General features: G+C 45.6%; 2 protein-coding genes across 2 annotated transcripts in view; one reads left to right on the top strand and one right to left on the bottom strand.

The window, feature by feature from the left end:
* Window positions 1-796: 796 nt before the first annotated feature.
* LOC148758749 (uncharacterized) lies at window positions 797-16,553 on the bottom strand. The gene is made up of 2 exons (XM_088795396.1): window positions 16,109-16,553; window positions 797-948 (listed from the first exon to the last, which is right to left on the bottom strand). The coding sequence occupies exons 1-2, from the start codon at window positions 16,401-16,403 to the stop codon at window positions 914-916; spliced, it is 330 nt and encodes a 109-aa protein (XP_088651522.1). The 5' UTR covers window positions 16,404-16,553; the 3' UTR covers window positions 797-913.
* Window positions 15,263-18,227, top strand: part of PPP1R14C (protein phosphatase 1 regulatory inhibitor subunit 14C) — a 66,345-nt gene continuing 63,380 nt past the window's right edge. The window contains exon 1 of the mRNA XM_019735404.3: window positions 15,263-16,100. Coding sequence (XP_019590963.3) covers window positions 15,777-16,100 — 324 coding nt within the window. The 5' untranslated portion in view covers window positions 15,263-15,776. The remainder of the gene's footprint in view (window positions 16,101-18,227) is intronic.

The raw sequence follows: 18,227 nt of genomic DNA, 5'->3' as shown, positions 1-18,227 counted from the left end.
TGTCTGGAAGAGACGCTGTCTCCAGGAGCGCAATCCATCAACCAGGACCAAAAGGCCATTATCGTGACCAGTTCCCTGATGAGGCCTGGACAGCCTGGGATAAAACTCTGAAGTGGGTGGGCTTGTCTTACTGGTCTTTCTCCTTCGAGTCCTGTGGCATATCCCTTCCAGGTTTCCTCATCTTCTACTCGCACCACTCGTATTCCGTGGGCCCCTTCCTTCTCATCACTGGCTCCCAGCTACTCAGGCCAATCGGCTTCATCCAAGCTGGCTGCCCCTCCGTCTAAGACACCCCAGGCTTCACCTTCTCCTGGCCTGTAACCTGAGAAGGTCCCCCCAACTCATGGGACAATCAAAGAGACCCCAGCACTCCCATGGCCTTCTCTGCTTTTGACCTAAGACTAAAACCTAAGACTCTCTGAATACATAACTTTCACACCTTTCTGTAACCCAGCAGGGCCTATGGGGGGAAGGAAGCGCAGCCTTAAGGAGGGGACACAACTGTGGACAGGCCATGGGGACCATCCCTAGGGGCAGTGTAGGTCCTGCAGAGGAAACCCTCAGATGAGACAAACTTGGCAAACGGCTGCTCACAATTAAATAGCGCTCACGGACGTCTTTTGTTTTGCTTTCACGGTTTTCTTAATTTTTTTGTTTAGTTGTCAACATTTTATGATAAGGGGATTTCATGTTAAAAAAGAATAACAATCTGTATTTCTGGATTTTCCTGAAAACCTGAAGACTTGGCCCTGCAGGGACTGAATAGATCTTGGTAGATGTGAAGAATGTACCTGTCTTTGATAAGCAAATGGGTCTGTTGTACTCTGAGGGCCGCAGGCTGGGGAAGGCCTCGCTGATGTGAGGTGCCACCCGGCTGTTGGGTGACTGGTGCCAGGTTCCATTTTGGAGGAAGTCAGAGTTGAGATTCTTTGCTCAGAATCTGCATGCCTAGAATCAAACGAAAGTAACCAAAGTGATAAACTTGCACCTGAATAAACATGATTTCACAATGAAGCTGATGTCAACACTTCTAACCAGCTCCGAGGCTGGATTACTCAGGAAATTCCTCAGAGGTCAAGGAAAATCATTTCTGGGGAGCTGTGGGGTAGAGCTCAGAGCCGGCATCAGGGGCCTGTGACCTGTGCATCACACAGGGCCCTGCGGCCGGTGCAATCACATAGGGCCCGTGCTTGGGAGGGCCTCATGCTTGGTTTAATGCTTTGCTGAGGTTGCCTTGAAATTATTGGTAATCTTTGAGCAAGGGTCCCACAGTTTCATTTTGCTCTATGCACCCTCCCAAACTTGTGTAGGCAATCCTGGCAGAGTTTAACCAAAGCAGGACCCCGACCTCACCAAGGGGATCTTTGAACATTGGATGCTTTAAAGAGATGTAAAATACTGATGGATGCCCTATAGCTCTGGGGTGCTGAGCAGAGAGTAATTTTGTGTAATACTGTGCAAATCAGTGAAATTAGAGAATCCAGTTAATTGATGATAGAGTTCCTAGGAGAATATGGGAATGGCTTAACACATTGTTAAGTGACCAGAAAGCTATTGCTGTCTCAGGGAGATGAAGTTAACATCCCTGCTCTAAGACATTTTGCAGATGGTTGGGTGGGCCAGCGAGGATCAGAGCCAGCGAGGACCACATGTGGAGTAACCGGTGGGGACCTGCAATTCTAGAGAAGTATCCACATCTGCTCAGGATTGCGATTTTCCTTCCAAAAGGATATAGTACAAATATCAGGCTACCACAGCAGCAACTCAAGTAAATCAGTTTGGGGGAGCTGGGGTGGAGCTCCAGGCCTGCCTCAGGGCCATGCCACTGGTCAGTTACCCGGGGCCCATGCTTGGTTTAACGCAGCCACCCTCTCCTGCTCTGCTGACCTAGCAGCCAGCCAGTCAGGCTCAGTTAGGTTCCTAAGGCTTGAGTCCAACATTGGCCCACCGTGTTCCAGGCATTACGGTTGAAGCCCACCCTTCACGGCTCTAAAGTAGGGGCCAAGCCTCTTCTACCTGGCCCCTCGAGGGTGGGTGCAGAGGACATTCAGCCACAACTGCCACCCCCAACTCCTCTCTATTAATACCCTTCATGTGAGAGAGGGGTCTGAGAGTGGCATGACCCTTGTCCCCCGCTTCTGTTTTGCAGTCCTCCGTGGTGGTCTCACACCTACTTTGGCAGGTGGATCCGGTGTCATTTGGGGTCAGTGAAATGTAATAGAGCCCTATTATAAGAGTGTACTCTGTGCCAGGCCCCACATTCATCACTGTGTAATACAGATCTCATGTCATCCACACAACACCTCCAGGAGGTAGGTGCTATTCTTGTACCCATTTTCCTGAGGCTGAAACATTTAATGTCGTGCCAAGGTCAACAGCTGCTATGTGATGGAGTCCAGATTAAAATCCAGGTCTATCTGACTCTAGGCCCTAATATGGATTACTGCAATAGTTAAGAGTTTTGTCATTTTTTAAATTGTTCAGAAAAGCCCTGAAAACAAAACTTTAAAATATTAACGAAAGTTCTTCCTATAGCCTACATTGTTCAAAATGGTGCACCTTTATTGAAAGTAGGAGAAAATAAGGTTCCGGGTTTATCCATAATCTCACACCTCATTATGTGGCAGAGACTGCTGTGGGCTCATCGAAACCTTGCTCTCCTTTCTCCCTGGGCACATAACTAAACTCTGTTTCCTTGCAAGGTCCCCTTGCAATGAAGAGTGTCCCATGTGAGTGAGTCCTACCCAATAGAATGTGATGTGTGCCATTTCCTGGCCTGGCCTATGAAAACCTACTCCATGCTGTCTTCCGGGCTTTCCCCCTTCTGAAGGCTTGATTTCATCACCAAGGACACTTGGAAAGTCACGAGCTAAAGATGGCAGAGTGTTCATGAGCCTGGGTCTCTTTTTAAATGACAGCGTGGAGGAGGGCTGCAATGGAAGAGGGCTGTTCATCTACCCAGAGTTAATATGTAAGCCCAGGAGAAATGTCTATAGTGGTGGTGCTATTGCATATTTTGGGTCTTTGCCATAGCAGTTAGCGATTCTAATGACCATACACTGTGTTAATGATACAGAAGCAGAGCAGGTGGCTCACAGGCCATATGGAGGTAAGTGCCCCCAAAATCCACACATGGTATTACTTTGCAGAAAAAAATAAATGTTATCGACTAAAGTTTTTCTGAATAGTTTTAAGGTATTTTATGCCAACCAACCAAGGGTCCGCTAACTAGCTGCAGCCTGGGAGGTGTCCTGGCGGTGGTTTAAGGAGTTCATAAATAAACATCAGCCACATATTGTCTTGATTGCATCAGGTAAATGATCCTCATTAGCAAAACTCCCTCAATCCCATTCTGATTTCTCAGGCGCACTCAGAAAACTTACTAGAACCTCTAGGAGGTTTGGCAAAAGGAAGTCATCAATCTTGATGCTATGAATAGAATTATCACTGCTGTCCTCTTGTTTGTCTGTATAAAATTTATTTTCAATTCTGGCCATTCTAACCATGTCCAGGGGTAATGTGACATCTGGGAAGATAGCCATTTAAACAAACAGTTTAGCTTTTTACATAAGCGAAATTAATTTATTTGCAAACACTAACTTGCTCCCTTAGGAAGAGAAGCCACAACTTTAGGTCCTTCCTAATTGCACTGTGATGCATGCCTTGTGCATGGGGTGTTACGTGTTAAAGGATTCCTTGTACCTGAGAGCTGGGTGTGAACATCAGCTTTCAGAAGGAGGCTGTGGAGTGTGAGAATCTTGGGTTTGGAGGGAGATGAATGGGTGGTGACCAGGAAGAGCTTGCCCTGGAGAGGCTCAGTGGTGCTTCTGTGTCCCAGTGAGATGGCCAGACGTGTTACTTGCGTGCTGTGGACACTTCATAAATGTTTATTGGAGGAATGACTCCTAATGAGAGGCTGGATAGGGAAGGGGGTTACACTGGCTGTGGTTACTCTGCCCTTTACCAGCTGTGTGATTTGGGCAAGTTACTTAACTTCTCTGTGTTTCCTTAGCCTCATCTGCAAAATGATGAGTTGTGAGGATTAAACAGTTAGTAGGTATAAAAGAAGCAATTATGACAGTAGCGGGCATTTAGTCGGGTTATGTAAGTGTTGTTTTCGTTATTACAGTAGTATTATTAATATTCTGCCCAAATATTGACTTTCAGAAGGTTGAATTGATTCTTAATGTTTCTCTCTTAACAAGCTGAGTAGAAGAGCACAGAAGAGTTACAGCTTATCAAGATGATATTTTTATGTCCAAGTAGCATTTGGTATTTAAATATCTTTATGTTTAAAAAATTAGCATATTTAGTCATATATTTATTCATTAAATTTACAGCTTGTCAAATACCATGTTAGGTAGTAGGGATACCAATCTAAGATGGTGAGCCAAATCAATTTTTGTTTTTCTTCTGGGATTTTATAATCTAAACCCTGTTGCTTAAGCCATTTTCTTTCTAGCCTCACAAATTTTCTGAAACCACTTTGACTTTATATCTTAAATATTTAAACTCTTATAAGCTTGTCCTTTTTTGGTGGGATTCTTTTCTAATATTTTGGCCTACTAACTAGGTACTGGGTCCAGTGCCTACTAATTAAAAATCAACTGACACTCAGTGCTTTTGTATAAGAATGAATAATTCCACAGTTTTGAAAAGATTAGATTTATTTGAAAAAGGTTACTTCTGATTCTAAGTGTGTTGTTTTGTATTCATTTCCTTCCCCCCGCCCCATAAAGTGAGAAGCAGAACGCATTTCAACATGGTAGGATAGCGAGTGAGAGTGGGGGCCACTGGCTAGAATGTGGGTGCTAAGCCTGGGAGCCCTGGAAGGTGCCTCCAGCAGGGCTGGCAGTAGGTGGTATGAACTGTCACTCTTTCTTCTGGGTTCAGGGCAGACAACACTCGTGCCCGGCAACATTCTTCCTGGACACAGCGCCACAGCCCACCTCCAAGCACAGTGCTAAGTGGCCCCTGTGAAGCAACATGAGCCTCCATTTGAGATGAAACTTACTCTCTGCCCCAAATCTGCAGTAGACTATGGTTAGCAGCCAGCTGCACACTTATCTTTAAAGGCTCTGCATTAGTTTCTAGGGCTGAAATCACAAGGTACTACAAACGTGGTGGCTTAAAACTGCAGAAATTTACTCTCCCTGAGTTCTGGAGTCTTAAAGTTGAAAATCAAGGTCTTGGTAGGGCCGTGCTCTCTCTGAAGCCCCCAGGCGAGGACCCGTCCTCGACTCTTCTAGCGTCTCTGGTGGTTCCTGGCACTCTTTCGCGTTCCTTGGCTTGTAGACGCCTCGCTCCTATCTTGGCATCCATCATCACACAGCATCCTCTGCGTCTCCTCTCCTCTTACAACGACACCAGTCATATTGGGTCAGAGGCCCTCCCTACACCAGCATGACCTCATCCTAACTAGTTATATCTGCACTGATCCTATTTCCAAATAAAGTCACATTCTGAGGGTCCAGGAAGGACATGAATTTTGGAGTAGGGGAATGTGGGGACACCATACAACCCAGTACAGGCCTTTGCCTTCCGCCATTATCACACAGCTGGTTTATCCCAGTCAGTAATTGCTGCCTTGGTCCTGGATGATGAGAAGGAGGGCTGGCCATGGGGACAGAGAGGAGTGAGAGATGTGTCAGGGGACAGGCTCGTGAGAAGCTCTGCCAGCACATGGTGGTGAGGGAGGGATGGGGCACTTGGAATATGCACCTGGGTGAGGTGGAGGACCTGGAAACTAGGAAGAGGGACACACATCATCCACTCACAGCATGGATCTAGCTCTGAACCAACCCAGAACTGCATTTAGAACCAACCCAGGTGAGCTCGCTGTGGGTGGGGTCTGGCTTGTTCCTTGCCCAGCCTGACTGATTTTATAGGACAAAGGAGGGGCTACCCTGCTTCCCAGGAAGATTCCACATTTCTGGGTTCACTGGAAGCATGAATTTACTAGCATTTTTATTTTTGGAAATGATGGCTGTGATGACAACTGCAGTTCTGCAATCTATACAGTTATAGCTTTGGAAGTACCTTGAGGCTTATCTTCATTCATTATGCTCTATAGCATTTCCGGGTTTTTCTGTATAGAACCTCTTTCTAAGGGTCAGACGGCCAAAGGACATCTGTGGAATTTTTAATAATTTTCTCTGTGGGTTGGACAGTCGGAGCAGAGGAGGTTAATGTCATTTATTACTTATTGTATAGCTTATTGCTTTGCTGTCTACACTGAAGACATTACATACACTTATTGCTTGACTCCTTTTCTGGACTGTAGCTTTATTGCTGTACATGACATACAGTGTTATAATGTGGTCTGCTTTTCAAACATTATGTATGCAGCATAGTGCAATAGATTTTTCTATTGGAAAAAAATTTTTTCAGCTGGAAAAAAATGCCATTATCTAGTTTTTCAACCTGTTATGATTCCCAGTGTCAACATAATTCTCTACACAAGGTTTTGATTCACATACTCGAGTTATTGCTGTTTCTGTTCTTCTGGTTACATAATCAGATTTCTTGGTGATATGATAGATTTAGTTATTTATACAAGTATATAGCTATATCTGATCCCATTCTTATTCTATAATTGAAGTGTTTTGGTCCATAAAGATCCACTCTTTTTACATTTCAAAACAGTTGCTAAATTGCTTCACCAGTTTCAAACTGTACAATGAATTTTGCACTGTGACTGAATTGAGTGTTTCTATCGGAGTTGACACATTTGATTGAGCATTTAAGGAGGAGTTGGTGATGACGCTTCTGAGGTTTTTGTGCAGCAAAGCCATTGAGGAGAGAGGAGTTGAGAGTGGGAAAGAACGGAAGATGGCTGAGAAGAGAGGGCAGGGTTTGAGGAGACCAGTTGTCATTTGTAAGATTATCATCAATGGTCTGGGACATTAGTCCCCAACACTACAGCACAGTGGAATCACCCAGGCATTTTAAACAGCACGAATGCCCAGGCTGGCCCGCAGCATGGGATTTGCATCCCAGGTGGCAGGGACCATGGAACTGAACATCTCAGTTCTCAAAGCAGAAAAGGGGAAAGGAAAAACTGCCTTCATCAATAAAAACAAAACGTGGCCACTAGAAATTTGGAACTGGACTAGCAATCTTTGTGGGGGATGGGCTCGTGTTCTTTCCTCTGAGGCCGACTGTTCCTGAAGCTCTCTCACAAAGACCCCAGGCTCCACCAAACCAGGCTGGAATGGGAGGAAAGGGGATGCTGTGGGCCCATAACCCCATGACCCAACCCTAAACACATAGCCCTGCCCCTAAAGACCCTGCACAGACCTGAGAGAAGGCTAGAACATTCAAGTAAGATTCTACTAAGGACCAGGCCAGCAGATAAAAAATAAGAGCGCTACTACTCGTAAAACCACAAAATGCACGTAGGGGTTACTTAGCTTCTCGGAGCTTGGTTTCCTTATCTTTCAACTAAGCACAATCATCAGTCTTACAGATACGTAGATTATCATCCAGGTTGTGGGAATATTTAATGAGGTAGCATTTATGATAAAGTGCCTGACACACAACAGTTGGCAGTGATGGGTAGCTTTTGGTATTATTAAACCCAAACAATTATAAACCTGGGTCATCTGCTCCAGGTAAGACAAGCTCAGGGCCTGCCGACCCTGGCTGTGGGTGCACTTCCCTGTGGAAGACACCTACAAACATAGTTAGGTCTAGGCATCTCCCTAGAGTCTAATCACAAGGCCAAAGAAAAATGGCTGCTTCCACCTCCCTAAGGGGTTTGGCTTCTAGAAGGACCTTCCAGTTCTCCAGATAATTGACACTGGACTGCCAGGCCCTTCTTTGATACTCAGCTCCCTGTCCACTGGGATGGAGCCCATTGGAACACAATGCAACACACAATGCAACAGAATGCAACACACTCAACACGATGCAGTCATGAGAGACACATAAAGAAATGGGCTGATTTCTAAAGGAGGGATTCTCATGCCATTCTCTCCAGGACACGAGAGCCAAACCATACGATGGTCACACAGCCTCATCAGAAGGAGAGCATCTCTCTGGGGCACTAGGGTCAGCTCTATTTTTATCAAAGATCTATGGAGGAGGACATTAAAACCAGTGTCTCATTCTCTCAAGATGGAGGGCAATGCCCAATTGTTATTGCTATTATTATAGCTATGAAAGTTTATTAGCCATTCATAATTATAAAAGGGGGCCTCTAGCACACTGATTTTCAGAATGTGGCTCCTGAACTGGTGCCAGTTGGTGAACTGTTTGTTTCTGGACCATGGTGAGGTAAGTACAGAATTCAAAAGTAGATGCTTAGAAAGTTTTAAAGACATTAATTGTTTTTCAATGACAGTTGACATACAATATGATATCAGTTTCAGGCGTATAGCATAGACATTTATATAACTTAAGAAGTGATCACCCCACAAAGGCTAGAAACCATCTGACACCATACGTAGTTATTACCGTATTATTGGCTATATTCCCTAGGTTGTATTTTACATCCCTGTGACTGTTTTTATAACAGGCGACTTGTATGTCTTAATCCCTTCACCTTTTGCTAGATGGGAAGGGATTGCAGGGATGGGCAAAACCCTTTTAGAGACATTGTTATAGGACCAATGGTATATATAGATTGGTGTCAAAGGACAGGGTTTAGACCAGGCCGCGAGTTGTCAGGCTGCCTTGGTGAGTCGAAGGTGACACAAGCTGCAGGACCACACCTGGGGAACAAAAATCGCTGCCTTACCACAGACAGCTTTAGATGGTAGCCTTCAAAATCATTCTTCCTTTTGCAGGTGCAAAAGCAACCTCTTGGCGGGTGGCAGAGTTGGGTAAGAGTAATTATGATTTGCTTTTACACCTAATTCCTCAGCTACTGGCTCATAACAGCCTCAGACCAACAAGGTGTTGAAAGGCTGAAACTGAATACGGGAGAAAAAGGTGATTGTGTAGAACCTTGGGAGAACGGGGTGACAGTTGCTTCCTTTGTTTACTGTGGAAACAGTAAAAACCCAGGGATCTATGGAGGGCAAGCTGTGACTGCCTATGATTTAAAGGAACAACCATTCCTATGATTTAAAGGATTGGGCCTATACTGAGGAGAGATGAGAGACACTTGTGTTTTTGTATGTTTGCATTGGAGACTCAAGAAAAAAAACGTGCACAGTCAGAAGTGGAGATAGTTTCACTCATTCACTATTTAGGGGCCCTTGCCACGTGGTAAGCACTGCTCTTGGACCTGAGAACACAAATTCCAATGAGCCATGTCCTCGTCTTCAGTTTACCGTCCAGTAGGAGGGACAGATGACCTAACAGACTCCTGCCCTCTCTGAGATGCCTCATGCTGCCACTGGTCTCACACTGTTTTAGGAAGTGGAGATACCAGAGTGGACCATGGAGTCTCTGCCCTCATGAAGTTTAACTTCTGGTGAGAGAGGGAGGCTGTTACCAAATACATACATAATTTTCAAGTAGTCATTAGAATGAGGAAGAGAAATAGAAAGTGAGGGGATAGAGGGTGCAGTGAGAGGGCCTGTCTGAGGAGGTGACATGTGGGTAGAGACGATCACACAAAGGCTTGGTGTGTGATGAGATCGAGAAAGGAAGTGAGATGGTGGCCAACAGGCAATCATGAGAGTGACACCTGGTTAGGAAACCGAGCAAAGAAAATGTAAGACCCAAAGCTGATCCTGGAGGGGTAGGAGGGATCAGCCTGGCACCATGGGGAACTGGGATGGGAGGCTGTGGGCATAGGCAAAAGTAGACAGGGGTAGTCCTGTATTTGGGAACTCCAAATTCAGTGAGGCATTGCGCAGCATGAGTTGTGCATATGTACAAGGTGTGGTGGGGAGTGTTTGAACAGATGGTGGAGCAGAAAGCAAGGGCCAGAGGAAGAAAAGCCCCACGTGCAATACTAAGTTGTTTGGACTTTAGCCTGAAGGGAATGGGGAATATGGAGGGAATTTTAAACATAACTTCAAGCAGAAGATTGATATGATCACATTTGCTTTAGCAATCGCTCTGTGGGAGCAATATAGAGAATGGGTGGGAGGCAGGGCTAAGAGAGACAAGCTAGGAGTGCCCAGGAGAAATCCAGGAGGGAGCGTGGGGATGGAGAGGAGGGGCCGGATCCAGACAAATGTGGGGTCAACAGGATTTGTTGATTGATTGGACCCTGAACAAAGTTTCTAGATTAGACGAAGAAGTATGTGATGTTCAACAGTCCCAGCAAAAGGACGATGGGAAGTGAAGTGGGTTCCGCCTGGGAAGATGGTGATTTCAGTTTGTATTTGTTACTTTGAGGTGACTGCAAGATATGCAGGTGCAGGTATCAAATGAAGAAGCAGCTGCAGGAGCTGGAGGTAGGCGTTGACCTCCATTTATCGGGACTTGTCAATGGGAACTGTAACTGCATAGAGCTGTGTGGTGAGTAAAATCCCTCTGGAGATGTTTCCTCACTGTTCTCTCCACACCCCTGAAATCAGAATGTGATGCACCCATGATTTCTTTGGAACATTGTGGGAACAATGGTGAGTCAGTCCTCTCTGCTGTGTTTACGATCCCTTCACGTAGCAGGCATTATTCTAGGTGCTTTATTCCCAGTAACTCATTTTCCCTCAGAACAGCCTGTGACACAAGCACTTTTTATAGAAGGAGAAATGGAGGCACAGAGGGGTTAAGTAACTTGCAAAGGTCACACAGTGCCTACGTGGCAGAGGCTGGATTCAATCCAAGCAGTTTGTGCTGGAACCCACCACAATATATTTCTCTTCAAGCTGGAGGTTCTATGACTCCCTAAGGCCTTCTGATCTTTATCCTGCAGACACTCCATCATTTCCTGAGAGAGCATGGAGGTCCAGCAAAGGTGCATCTTAACTTCTAGAATATTCTTCTTCTCTAGTTCTTTTGTGGCACTTCTAGAGGATTACACACATGCCCTATGCCAGCCTTACGGGGTCAACATTGTTTACCAGAACACTTAATAACTTAACAGTGACAGAAAGAGGGTGCCAGGGAAATACATAACAAGCCTGGAGTGTACCATTAAAACTAAGGAGGCCCAGGACTGGCACTCACAGGCACTGTTCTGGCTGACAGCAGCATTTTTCAAACTCTGGGTTGCAACCCTTTAGTGGGTTGGGAAATGAATTTAGGGGATTGTGAGCAGCATTCCTTACAATAATGAGGCAGAATACAATAGAATAGGATGTGTCAGAGTGTATCACATGTAATATAGGTAAGTTACGTGTGTGGATATATATGTGGGTCATGACATAAAAGGTATTTCTTATTGTGGTTTCTGGTTAGAAAAAATATTTGAAAAATGCTGAGCTAGAGCACTCTTTACTGTGCTGTCAATCCATAGTCAAAAATGCATTCAGTTCACCATTTTGTTCTCTAATGCATTGATACAGGTGTCTATTTGTGTACTTATAAATGCATTTGCATAGTGCATTGGCACTCAAAGCAGTATACCTATAGCTCTGAAGCTCAGACCAGAAATCCGCCATGATTTGGGGAGTTTGTGGCAGGTAGATGGTAGGTTGTCAAAACAGAAGCTTCAGCAGGAGATAAAATCACCTGGAGCGAGCCTGTGAAAGAGCCAAGAAAGATCTGAAGGAACCACCTACCTTCACGGCAGGGATGTAGGAAAAGGAACCGAGAGGAAATAGACAAGGAAGGCAAACCAGGAGGGTGTTGGCATAGGAGGCAAGAGAGAAGAGAGTTTGAAGAGCAGGGAGAGGTTCAAGATTTTCAAAGGTAGAGGGAGGTCAAGTTAGGTAAGAGCTGAAAAACCCACATTGAATTGAGCAACATGGAGTTTGATGGTGACTTTGGTTGATGCCTTTAGTACACTGATGGCAGTTGGATGCAGATGGCTAAGTGGTGAGAGGGTAAGAGAGACGTGGGGCCATGGACAACTCTTCCAAAGCTTTTGGCAGTAAAAGGGGGAGGGCAAGAGGCTATTGGCTAGACAGGGATACCTGACTCCTCTAAATACAAATTTGACCCTAGTTTTAAAAAAAGAGACAGGATATTCCACAAGCTAGGTTTATAGGAAGGCCCTGGGGTATTTCATCTTTGTTAGATGTAATGAGCTGAAGCTGTGTTCCCCTAGCCCCACCCTCTCGCCCCGCCCCCAACACTTTTCATCATCTGTGAACAGTCAGGTAAGAATTTCTGTTAATTGCGAAGACAAAAATTTACAATTGTGACAATGACTGTTCTGATTATTTATGCACGTAATGGTTAAGTGTATTTTGGAAGTATGATTCCAAATCGTAGTGCACGATACAATCAAAGATCCAGAATTAGGAGGAGGGAAAAAACACAAGAGGATGAAACAGCAGCCAAAAGAGAAACCACATCCATCCACTGTGAACAACATTGCTGCTATCACTCCATAAAGAATATTGAAATAATGGACAGTATTCTGCAAGCTGAAAATGTTGTCGGTAACTGATAAACTCCCCAAGGACAGATTACATTTCTTCTACTTTTAGGAGGAAAACCAGACTTAACATTCCTCTTGCTTTGAGAGAATCTGGATGTAGGCACCTTATCCCCTACACTGTTACTCAAGGTAAGAATTTCATGTTGAAGTTTGTGGACCTGGGGACTGTCATTGTCACAGTCTCAAGGTAGATTACTAGGTGTTGCATAATTATTGCAACACCCTGTCTTCAAGGAGTGAGGAAATTTGCATCTGAGCATAAACATTTGTATTTAGTCCTTGTTTTCCTAGGGCGTGAAGAAAGCCCTGGGACCCCTGATTAGGTCACTTTGTCTAACATGCTTAGACAAAAAGCATGTTAAAGGTCACTTTCAGAGGTAAAGGACCTATGTAATTCCTAAAAGAAACTTCCCCCAAACGAGAAAGCAAGTAAAAAAAAATGTTCAGTTAAGAAAACACAAAGCAATGCAGAAAGGATATTGACAAATGAATTTTCTTTAGGCTGCTCTCATAGTAGGGAGTAATTACATTAAGGTAGAAGCTCATCCTTTGTGTTCTAGAAAATTCTCACACCACTCAACTTATTAAAAACTATTCATTGTTTTTGACTAAAGCACTTTTAAAAACTTGTGTAAATGGGTTAGAAACAAAAGCATTTACCTTGAACACATAGCTATATATCTATATCTAAATATAGGTCTGTCTTGTAGATGAGAAATATTGCTGGTTTTGCTGAATTTAAACAGTCATCTCTGTAAAGGGTCTCTGGCCTGAGAATAATTCCCTTATCCCCAAATATTTTGAAACATGGAACTGTGTGTGTGTCTGTGTATTAGGGGTGGGGGCTGTGGAGTTCACTTTAAATGTAAATTATGTCCAGGGTGGAGCAAGCAGATTTATAGGAAGAACTCCTAGTTACAAGTCAATGTACCTGACTGACTCTTCACTGGCTATTTTTCTACAAGTTAAGATGCCTAAAACCCTAAATTTCTTTTTAAATGTCTCTTCATACCTGTCATTTTTTAATTCATAAGTGAACGTTGAGCTTTAAGCACAAAGAAAAATTATGTAGTGAGAAAAAATTGACACAAGAAATTTCTCAGAAAGAACTTAGTAAATGTTTATAAGTTCTTTGAAGTTATTCTTGAACTACTGAAGTCATTGTCCAAAGACTCAACAACAGGAGTTGGAATTCCCCACTCTTTCCCATACTCCTGGATCACAGGCACAGTTTTCATATTAATAGGTATAGCCAGGTCCCAGCACCAGAATGAGGCAGAGGGTTCATATAATTTCTCCTTTATTAATTAAAATTTTAGCTGTTTTTGTTTTGATTGACATCACCTGGTTAGCTGAGTTGGTCAAAGCTGGTGCTAGCTAAATGGATGAGTGCCAGATGTCTGGAGAGAGACAGGCTTGTTTTGTCTGTCTCACTGCAGCCCTCCCTCCTCTTTCTCCTGGTCCACAGAGTCCCCTTTTATTGATACTCTCACCCTCCTGGCTGTGTGTTCATGGTTTAAAAATGACCTATGATATTTCAGGGCAGGTGTGGGTGGAGGTGATGTGGAGAATGGTCATCAATCTTTAGGGCCCAATCACAGTAGTTCTGTCTCTCTTGTCCATGAAAAGTTGGGTGGGAAAGCTACCTTCCTAAGGACAGCTGGACTCTTCCATGAGATAGGGATCTTTTAGTCTTGACCTCTTCTACTTATGACAGGGGTCCAAGACCCACATCAGCCACCCTATTTCACTTAATTCCCACTAGATCCTTTCCCTTCACTCTTCAAGGCCTGACCTGTCTTGATGATGTGCTTCAGGTACGGAACACTTTGGGAAAATTCCTACTCAGGCTCTTGCTGCAAAACGCCAAAGAGAAGGAAGAGAGCCAATTATAAATCTGGGATGAGCCAATCTGGGCACCATTATTTGAAGACCCAGAAGACCCAGGAGAATGTTGCTGGGCACTTCTATTGTTTTTGGTTCCTTTACAGCTGTTGGTCTAGAATCTCACTATAGAAAGTATTCGAGGAAACTGACTTGGTTATCTATTTTATCTCTGAGAAACTTCTTTGAGAGCTGCCATTCACCTTTAAGAGCTTTAAAAAATTTCATAAAAGCTCCTTACTGTGTTTGAGCATCTTTGTGGTTTCTTTCAGTTGCAGGAACAGAGATGTAATGTTATACACAACAGAAATATATTAGTGTCTCCCTACAATTTTACATGCACACACATGCAGTTTTCTGTTTATAACTTCCCTCCCCGTCTCTTTGCCCCAAACTTTATAATGAGCTCATTCATTCCTAACTCTATTTGGCTGCATGATGTTTTTAACGTAGTCAGTGCAGTTGCTTTGCAGGGTAAAAAGAGGTAGTTTGGAAATCGTATTGAGAGAGAAAAAAGCTGGCTACGCAGGGAACGCAACACCAGAAATTAAGACCAGTAAACCGTCCGTGACTCTTTTAGAGAAATGTTTGCTGTCTGGATGTCCCCCCACCCCTTTAAACCAAGAGATATCAAGTCTTCTGTCCTTTAGATATAAAGATACCCCAATGTTCTGCCTATGAATAAACAGACACTTTGTAAGGAGAGAAAAACTGGTCTGAAGAGAATTTCTCAGACGCGGCGATTGCCTGATTGAACAAACAGCGCCTCGTCATTTTTCTCACAATCCAAGAAAGGAGGTGGCATGAATAATAGGAATGTGTGTTTGGAGCTCCGGGGTGGGGCCGCGAGCGGAGGAGACACTTCCCCGCCCTCCCTTGAGGAACCTGTGGCGCGATCCCTTTTCCCGGTCCCCTTCCCGGCGGTCCCCTGCCTCCCGCAGCGCAGTCCGAGGCCGCGGGAGGCGGCGGGTTTCGTGCGCTCCAGGACTGCAGGGGAAGCGAAATTCCCAGTCTCCGGGAGGAGAGGACACGGTCACCCGCGCCGAGGACCATCTCCGGCACCAGACCCACACCCGTCCAATCCCTTGTCTAAACACGGGCAACCGCGCGTATTTACGCGCATACATTCCTGCTTCCGCGCGCAACTCCCACTCCCCGGGCCCGCTTGCCTGCTAGGCGCCAGATCCGCCTCCCCGGCTGGACCCAGAGGGTCCTCGGTGGCGTCTTTAAGGCTGCGGTCCCCGCCCCTCCTCCTCCCCGCCCTATTCGGTGCTGCCGCGGCTCCGCCGACCTCCCCACGAGCCCGGCGGCTGGGCGTGCGCGGCGCGCCGAGCAGGTGCGGGCGAGCCCTTTGCATGCCGCTGCCGGGCGGGAGGTGGTAGCGGCGCCCGGCGCGCTCTGCCCGCCCTCCTCCGGGCCCACTCGGACTCCCGCGCGCGGGGACATGTCGGTGGCGACGGGCAGCAGCGAGGCGGCCGGTGGGGCCGGCGGCGGCGGCGGCGCGCGGGTTTTCTTCCAGAGCTCTCGGGGCGGCGGCGGCGGCGGCGGCGGCAGCCCGGGTTCGAGCAGCGGCTCCTCCCGGGAGGACCCGGCGCCCCTGGCCACGGCGGCGGCGGCTGGGCAGGTTCAACAGCAGCAGCAGCAGCAGCAGCAGCGGCGCCACCAGCAGGGAAAAGTGACAGTGAAATACGATCGCAAGGAGCTTCGGAAGCGGCTCGTGCTGGAGGAGTGGATCGTGGAGCAGCTGGGACAGCTGTATGGCTGCGAGGTACGTACCTGGGCAACGGGCCGGGCCTCCCGCGCCAGCCCTGCCTACACGGGAATTCTCCAGGGCTCCGGGGTGGGTACCCTGACTCCCCGAGACACAGCCCTGTAAGCAAAGCGCGGCGTGTTGCCTTTCCAAGGTGTCTTCCAGCGCCGGGGCGCAGCGATTTGGACGCCGCTGCCTGGGTTCAGCGGCCGCGTGCCGGGGGGTCTGCGGGTCCCCTTGATGGCTTTGGGTTTGGGTCTTGCGAAGCGCATTGCTTTCCTCCGAGCCCCGGCCGCTTCTAGCTGCAGCTACATGAAGCATGGCTTGGAGGGGCTCGCCCAGCGGCGCCTGACCTAACGAGAACAGCACTCGCTGCTGGGATGCTGGCAGCCCCGATTTTTGTGGAGAGGGAGCAGGAAAGGGACCCGAAGCTGCTTAACAGAGAGGAGAGGTTCTGGGGATCTCAGAGGCCCCCTCGGTTCCTGAAATTCTACATCAAAATCATGAGATGAAGCTTTCCCTTTTCCCACCAGCCCCAACGCGTGTCCCCACAATTCGCCCTTCATTTACCAAAGGTGCACACGTTGGTTGAGCTTTGTTGAAGCAGCTTTCTGGTTTCCTCCTCAAGCTCAGTTACTCCCGCTGATGGGCGCAGAATGAGAGCGGTGGGCAACCTGGAAGGGTGCCTGGGTGGGAGGAAGGTAGCTCAGCGGGTGGCTGGTGTGCGGGAGCCCAGAATTATGACTTCCCACGGTTCAGGAGCTCAGGTTATACACCAGTTTGACGTGCATGCATTTCATATTAGGAGAAATAGTTAGAATAAAAGCGACCAAAGCCAACATGATCTCCTATGAGAATCTTGAATGACAGTAATTCTACATGAAGTATTCTACTTCTCTAAAGAGAGTGGAGTTTGGAAAGGGTGGAGGAATGAAAAGGATTAAAAATTTAGGATGTGACCCCTGAGTTAAAGCTAGGTTTGTGTCCATACAACTGTTCAGCAAAAATGAAAGCCAGATGAACTCACTGGCTTTTCCACTGGTTTGGCATATTCTGTATTTCATACATTTTTATGGCCTATTGTGAATACATATTTCCCTTAACATTCTCATCACACAAGGGAAACAGCACTCTCATTATGCACTACTGATGAATGATTATGAGATAATGAAGCGTGACTATATGACTAAAAGGGCTTGTAAAAATATATTGTTTCTCCAGCCCAGCGCTTAGAAAAAGCCATTTTAGTTGCATAAAAAAACCTGGCCAACATCGGAAGTGTTCATGGTTTTTTAAAATAGGAAGTTGGCAAAACTCTCTAAAGAAACAATATGTTTGATTTAGATGGAATTACTGTTGGATGGATGGATATGCTCAGTCTTGCCTCTGTAGAATCTAGTTAATTTTCATTTATTTCATACTGGCCTTTATACTCCATTTTGGATTTGGAGAAGATTTGAATTAATAGAGAAACCTGTTGTTGAAATGAACAATGCGTTAGCAATGCTCCTTTTATGGGAGACTAGTTAGATGTCACTTGGAGAACTAGGGTAGAAAGAGTTGCAATCCCTTCGTAGGTTGGCAATTCTTCTATTTTAAACGTTCTTCAGAATAACTGGGAAACAATGAAGGATTGATTGTTCACTGTATTGAACATGTAGGTTAGGTATACTTTTAAAGGGGAAATATGACCTTGAGTCTTTTCCTTGTACTTTTCTTCTCCCATTTTAGACCTTCAACATATATTAAACAGCTAGAGATTTGGAAGACAAGTTTTGTGGTGAAATGATACAAGATGCTATACTAGTATATTGCCCACAGGTCATTAAAATGTGTCAAGCATTTCTCTTCAAGTTGTTTGTCCTGTCATTTTAGACAGAAAGAATATAAATCATTGAGAAGGTTGTCAGTTTGTAATTACTATGCTGATAGTCCACTTTCATTTAATAATCGAAAGCATGTGGAGTAATAAGTAGCCATATAAAGTATTGTGTTCTTCCATCTATTTCTTCACTGGTAGGGCTCTATTTTTAGGGCTCTGTTAGTCTGTCCTTGCTGATAGCTTCCAGTAGTTCAGCCTCTGATATGTGAATCTAGAAGGACCTACCCTGGCTTATAGCTCTGAATCTCATGAATATGGAGGTT

Source organism: Rhinolophus sinicus, chromosome 2, assembly GCF_057876585.1.
Source record: "Rhinolophus sinicus isolate RSI-liver-muscle chromosome 2, RSI-T2T, whole genome shotgun sequence".
Lineage (NCBI taxonomy): Eukaryota > Metazoa > Chordata > Mammalia > Chiroptera > Rhinolophidae > Rhinolophus > Rhinolophus sinicus.
Note: the sequence above shows the minus strand (reverse complement) of the source record. Positions and strands in the feature narration are given on the sequence as shown.

Excerpts from the sequence above, each read along its gene's own strand:
- LOC148758749 (XM_088795396.1), bottom strand. The coding sequence starts at position 16,403 with ATGCTTCATGTAGCTGCAGCTAGAAGCGGCCGGGGCTCGGAGGAAAGC. Across the intron at positions 949-16,108 it reads AGGCCCGGCCCGTTGCCCAG|GCATGCAGATTCTGAGCAAA; the intron begins GTACGTACCTCG and ends GTTTGATTCTAG.